This window comes from Egretta garzetta, unplaced genomic scaffold (assembly GCF_000687185.1).
Source record: "Egretta garzetta isolate BGI_Z169 unplaced genomic scaffold, ASM68718v1 scaffold252, whole genome shotgun sequence".
Lineage (NCBI taxonomy): Eukaryota > Metazoa > Chordata > Aves > Pelecaniformes > Ardeidae > Egretta > Egretta garzetta.
In genome coordinates this window covers 1,673,412-1,680,406 of record NW_009259028.1, presented here as the reverse complement: position 1 = coordinate 1,680,406, position 6,995 = coordinate 1,673,412, and the positions used below count along the sequence as shown (strand labels likewise).

At 36.0% G+C, this 6,995-nt stretch overlaps 1 protein-coding gene across 2 annotated transcripts in view; it reads left to right on the top strand.

Annotated features, from left to right (window-relative positions):
* KIF16B (kinesin family member 16B) overlaps positions 1-6,995 on the top strand; it is a 132,235-nt gene that overhangs the window by 76,260 nt on the left and 48,980 nt on the right. For both annotated transcript variants that reach the window (XM_035890246.1, XM_035890247.1), the window contains 2 exons: positions 826-931; positions 1,471-1,521. In XM_035890246.1, coding sequence (XP_035746139.1) covers positions 826-931; positions 1,471-1,521 — 157 coding nt within the window. The remainder of the gene's footprint in view (positions 1-825; positions 932-1,470; positions 1,522-6,995) is intronic.

The window sequence follows — 6,995 nt, the reverse complement described above, 5'->3', positions numbered from 1 at the left end:
CCTGCAATATTTTGATCTGAATGCAAACAATAGCTTTAGAAAAGAAATATTTTCAAAGATCATTCTGCCAGGGTTGGATTGTAACTAAATACTGTAATTGTACTTAAAGACCAGTCTGGAAATAATTAATTTACTGTATTTTACTTTCAATAACCAACAAGCTAATCTTTGCTCCTGTGCAGCTTGTTTTAGAATAGAGGCTTGTGAAACTGTAGGCTTAAATGTATTTAAATTGTTTTTGTGTTTACAGTTACTTGTCTATATGGTATTGCTTTACATAAACTTAAAGCAACAAAGTAAATGGAATTGTCTTAAGCCTTTTTTAACAGGGTACCTGCCTGGTATCACTTAAAATCCACTTCATCTCTGTTCTTTTTACACTTATACAGGTAGTTGTTAGTATCAACTCTAGCAACATTCCTTCTGTTTGAAGACCAAACTTTTGTTAGCCTGAGTTGCCAATATTGCCAAAGTGATAAAAGCAAACTGTTAAGTAACTAAAGATGCAACCCCAGCCTTATATTTATTCTTCATCTCTATTACCCTCAGTGCCACTTGTATGCAGAGCTGTATGCGTAGCAGTGGCTTAACCTGTGGTCCATTAAATTGTCTAATTGTGATAACAAATTGTTAACCTTTGCCTGTTAAACGAACACTTGCTCAAAAGCCCATGTTCCTTAAGGAGGAATAAAACTGGTCTAACGTTAAGCCTGCCAATTAAGAGTTGTGCAGTACTTAGAGTTCATAAGCGTTTCAAAGAGCCCTTTAGCCTGGCTTGATTTTTATCTAAGAGTATACTTTTTTAAACTTTTCTATATCTTGAAGGATAAATGCCTTCATTGAACAAGAAGTGCAGAGAAGGCTCCAGAATATTCATCATAAAGCTGAGGATAATGATGTTAGCCTGTCTTGGTCTACAGAAGGTTTAAAGGTGAGCAGAGACGTGTGGGAAATCCTGACCTTCAATGCACCATGTGTAACCACTGATTTAGTTTTGTTGTTCAGTAATTTTCATGTTTTCCTATGTTTACTTAATTTCAATTTACCAAAAAAGTAAACAGTAAATTAGGGTTATCAGTCTTGGATTTTGCTCGTCATTTTTTTTCCGAGTGGCTGTTTTATGTTGTATTCCATTTGTTTTTCAGGTAAGAGTATGTAAAATGCCAATAGTAAGCTTGCAGATAAAAGAAAAATCTTCATTTTATGTTTCTAAAATGCATGATAAAATTCCATCCATAAGAAGGGTAATTGTTTATACTTGCAAATAAATGCTCATTTAAAAACTGGTGATCTAATTCATCCAAAGACTGGGTTGATTGACTTTTAAGCCAGTAGTTTATTAAATATCAATAAGAAAATAGTTATTTTGGGCTATCAAAAAGCATGTCTCTTCCTATAAATGCTTTTACATGAGCTTATACAAGAAAGGCACTCTCTTTAGTAATCACCTGTACCTTTTTTTGTTCTTAGGATAATGAGAGGCTTAATAATGGCACTGTTCAACGCAAGCTGAAGTATGAGGTAGGTCATAATTTGTCAGAATGAAATGGTTGTCTTAAATTATGGCATGCCCTGTAATTAAATTTCTTAATGTTTAGCTGCATAATTAGAATTTTGAATTCACAGCAAGATTAATGGCTAAGAGAGACAGCAATGTATTTTGCCAGCTGGAATGAAAGTGATTTTTTTCAGATTGGGCATAGCTTTCTTCTTATTTGAAAGATGCAGTGTTATTGTGGATGTTTCTTCCACGTTTTGTCGTGATTCTTAGTTTGGAACAGTATCCTTTTCCTGATTTTTAGAAGATAAAAGCATTTAATGAGGAGAGATTGTCTGAATTCAGAATACCACTTCACATTTTTTGACTCTCAGTGAACTCACTACTGTAAGGGTGTCTATAATATTATCAAGTAGCATCGGGCAAATTTGCTTATGGCATGAAAGATTCATACGTGTATTTTTAAACTGAGGCTTAGACCCCTCATACTGTATTTGGTTGCCTAACTTTTGCTTGAGCTATGGTTAAGTACTTGTCTTGGTGAGTAAATCCTAAATACCTTTATGGATTTAAACCTTAATAGTAGGAGGGCTGCTACAGCTCTAATTTGGACTCCTTTGGACATTTTTATACTGTCATTTTTAAACTGTGTTAGACTTATTACACTATCTTGAATAGTATAGGACTACTTTTTTGTGCACGTGTGGAAAAATAATAAAGGGCTTATAAATTTCTGCATCACCCTTTGACTTTCCTGTGGTTTTTGAGTAAAGCAAATATAAACCAAGTGAAATGGATACTGTACAAAGAAAAAGCAGTGGTGGGCTGTGGGAAGATCAATCATTCCTGAATCAGACCTCAATCACTTCTGTCGGATTTTCTCTCTAATTTTGAGAGATTGTACAATGATTGTACCAACTTTGAATGATTATACAAACCTGATAAAAATCAATCCTCAATTTAAGAGATGTTTTATAAACATCAGAAGATTTTATAAGACGTTTCTATTTTCTTCTTTTGAAACTTTTAACAGAAAAGTCAACAGTGCCAGCCACATTATGGCTTTCCATTTATGTCTAAAGATGGCAATTGTGCTTCTGAGTTGTGTGGAGAAAACGCAGGAGTAAGAGACCATAAAAGACAGAAGGAATATACAGAGATGTGGGATTTATTTTCCAGTTCTGGAAGAATCTCCTCCCCTTTTACATCAGAGAAGGCATTTGAGAATGGAAGGAGTAATTCGGAACAGGAGAGCTTTGCTTGTCGTTGTGACATTGAAAGTAGTTTAATTCACTCTAAAAATATTAATACTTTAAAGAGTAAGAATGTTCTTTATCAGAATGTTTTATCTACTTCTTTACAAAGTCATGACTTAAATAACGTGGCTTATTCGCTCTGCAAGGTTGAAAATTTCAATCATTTTGATGATAAAATAACGACTTCTCAGGATTGTGACAGCTCAAGAACTGAATCTGATTGTTCCCACTTGAAACAGCTGTCTCCTGTAGAATCCTTAATGGGTGCTAATGAGCAGGCTGGCTTTAACAGCATATCGTGCTTTCTCTTTTCTCAGTCTAATGTGCATTCTGAAATAATAACTTGTAAAGAAAACAGCCCATTTAAGACAGCGCACCCGACAATTGAAGACCAGTCTAGTAATTCTCAGCTTCCTACACAAAAAGCCTCTGATTTGGTTTCTTTTAAGTCAATAGCCTCTCGTTTTGACGTGAGACCAGAACATACTTATGGTTTGGGATATCTTTTCAGTAAGCTTTTCTGCCTTTACAAAGATACCAGTAGTCAGCTGCTCAACAATATGGTGGTTTCTAAACAAATCAAGGAGTTGGGAAGTTTGTGTGACAGAAGTGAGAGATGCGCACAAGCGGTATCATTAATAAAAAATCTGCCACTTCTAAGAAACTGGCAAGTAAATGTATTCTTCAAGTCAGATATGAATCAAGACATGTCCCACTCTACTGATGATGCCAAAGCTCATACTGAAAATGTCGTTCAGCCTGAATCCCCTGTGCAAGACCCTATCACAATGTGCGTGAGCACCGAAAACTCTGATACCTGTGTGAGAAAGCCCTCTGAAGGATTTGCATGCTGTTGTAAAAATGAAGAACTGGAAAACAGTCTTGTGTTAAGACAGAAATTTGTACATTTTCCTGATATCTTTTTGAAGCTTCAGGTCTGTTCTCTGGAAAAAGTGCTGGAATTTTTGACCTGTGCCTTACCTCAAATTTGTATTAGAATGGAGGAGTTAAAAGGCATATATTGGCTCACTGTTGGCAATTGCAGAAAACCTGATCCAGAACCTGCTTGCTTGCTTTTGTTCAGCTCCGTTCTGTATGTTGTTGTTTCCTCAGTCGAACAAGACAGCTGCCAGAGTTCCTTGGCAATGTTTCTTGAGGTTCCCATCTTCACAATAAAGGAGATTCAAGTTGGTTTTGCTGGACAGAGTATTAGTCTTCTGTGTTCTGCTGAAGATGGCTTACTCACAATATTTACCTATAACAAACACTTCACTCAAAGAATTTGCCATGACATAACAAGTGTTTTGATTTCTACAATGGATGATGCTGTTTATTTAAATCACCAGCTCTTGAAAGATGATTTGATGCAGATTTCCCTTGACTGGACATCAGAAGTAAATGACTTAGTTTTTTCAAATGGAGTACGATTGTCCTGTAAATTCAGAACTCTCTTAGCTGATCTGGTTTACTTACTCCATGAAAATATGGGAAATATTAAACCTTCATTAGGTGACATTCAGGTACTGCTATATACAACAGTGAAAATAGACTGTGCTAAGCAGACTGTGTATAGATCTCTAGTTCTTACAACTACTCATATAGGTCTCTTAAGGGAAAATAATGTCTTTTATCCTGCACCTAACTTTTTGGATGCTTCATGCCAGCGATCACAATTTGACAGCCTTCAGTTGTACAGTTTGAATGATATCCGATGTGTAGTTTTGCCAGACAAAGAGAATTTCACAAAAATTGAGCTTGTGTTTTCTAGAAGGAGCAAGGTTGGATCTGATTCAGGAATTGGTTTTTCTAAATACTGTGAAAAAGAAATAAATACTCAACTGACAGTCATCCCATCACTTCTTCAAAGTGGTTTGCATATCCCTTCAGAAATCTGGAATTTAACATTCAGTTCAAGTGAAGAAGCCATTTGGCTAATTATGCATCTGACTAGGTGTTGAAAACCAAATACGTTTAGATACATTCAAAATAAGAGGCTAATGAATATTGATAAAATCCTTTTTTTTTTTTTTTTTTTTTTTTTTAACAATTGGCAAGAGTGTCCTTTGAGCCTGTAGAGGTACACACATCTTAGCAAAAATCATTATTGTGTGCTTACTTTTTGTGGGTCCTTAATATGCTGTACATAAATTTCCTTGGGAAAGTGAGGAAATTAAATGTTTCTGTCTTATAATTTTGATCCACCTACTACATAATTACAGATGTGTCTTCTAGTTTCCATTTTGGCTGTTGTTTCTGGTTCCCTCCATCTCCTATCTGTCTTCATTAATGTCTTCTCCATTCCTTCTGGATTGACTTTTCCTTAATTTTTCTGAGTATCTTTGAATTTTGTGCTTCTCATCTGTTTCATGCCCTTGATCTCAATATTTCAATACACCTGCAATATTTTTTTTGTCTGAACCATAAGTTGTGTTTAGGTTCCTATGGGTACGTTCATTGTATGCTCTTAATACTAAGGATTTTTATAGCTTTTATACTTCCAACTTTGGGAACAACTGCATCGACAATTCTTTTCTGCTTTGGAGTTTTGCATTAAGGATTATTGCACTCTTGCATTAAAGTTTGTCAAAAGTGAAAAAGGAGTTGTGTTTGGCTTATTCTAAGCGTGTTGGCTGAGTTACCAGGAATTGATGGATTTGCCATATCTCTTTTCCCCTGCGTTTGCCCCCTTTGTCTAGAGCTGAGACACGTATGCTATGTGGAAGCGGTGAAACAGAACGAGAAAAATGTAGAGAACATCCAGTACCCCTTTCTTACAGGGAAGCAATGCGTGGCTTTAAGTCATTCGTGGTTAAAGGGTGTAAACAGACATTGCTTGTGCTTTATATAGCATTTGGACCTTTGGTCATGGTACTGTACCTGTGGCAAGACAAACGTTTTGGGGTTTATAATCTGTGTACAAGTTTCTCATGCTGTTAAATGGATAGTTAGCAACTGAGGATACTGCCTGGCAGATGGAGTAAATTTATCCCTAGAGTTCCCGGCATGTAATGTGCCCCCTTTTCTGCTTGCTTCTTAATGGGGTTGGTGATGCTGTGAGATTGCATCTCTTACAGTCTCTTTAAAATTACATTCCAAGATATAATGGAACTATTGAACATTAGTAAAAGATTTCCATTAGTTGGGACCTGCCTTTAGCTTAGTACAAGGTCATTCTTTATCTGTCACCCCTGTCAGATGTCAAATAATAAATAAGCTGTTGTCTCTCATCTTTTGTTTCTTCACTTGTAAAGGGAGCTGAATACCTTTTGAATCCTGTTGCTTGAATGTGCCATCTGCCTTGCTTGAGGAAGATGATCCTTGGCAGAAAAAACAGTGGTATCTAATCTGAAATTCTAAATTCTGCAAGCATATTGCCAGTAGAGGTGCAATGTTCTACTAGACAGAGTTAGACTTCAGTCTCTCTACTAGTATAAGAACATTTCCCATTTGTTCTTACCATATGTTAAGACAGGGTAATGTAATTCACGTGGGATTTAAAAAGAAATAACTTGTATTGGATGGGGAAGTTGTGTCTGGAAGGATGAATGCTGGTTTGGATAGAGAATTATGTTTTTTTTAATCATAACAAAAATTTCTGCTACCATAAGGAAGTCCAAAGATGAGCAAAATGTGTCATGTTATTCTGAGGTATGGCTTTTGTTTTTAACAAAAAAGTATACACAAATATCTTGCAGAACATGGAGCAGATGGAGTAGTTATGAGTTGGAGCATAACCTCGTGTCAGTCCAGTCCACGGGTGGCTCCCTCATTGACATCACCAAGGCATTTCTTCTGAGCCTTGAGAAAAGTTAACGCAAAGTGGCACTATTTGGGAGGACTGTCTTAATCACAGCTGTTAAGTGACAGCAATTTCTGCAAATAATTCCTTTTCAGATTATACCCCAAAGTTAAATGTTTGTGCATGTTGTGTTCCAGATAACACGGTTTTCCTATTTTGTGTTTCTTTTCAAATCTATCTTGATGAATATTCTGCACTTTTGTGAAAAAATGACTTCACAGCAATATCTTTTTTTTTTTCTAAGGTAAATGAAATGTAACATAATGATCGATGTTTATGACCATCAAAGCATTATTTAATGTATTAGGGTGCGTTTTTCCCGGTACTTCGTGTTTGAGATTATTTTCCTCTCTGACTATTAGCTGTTTGTAATAGCTGTCTGAAAAGGACTGCCAATAAATTACGTGTTGACAGAGGTGGCTTTAAGAGTGACTTTATAGTT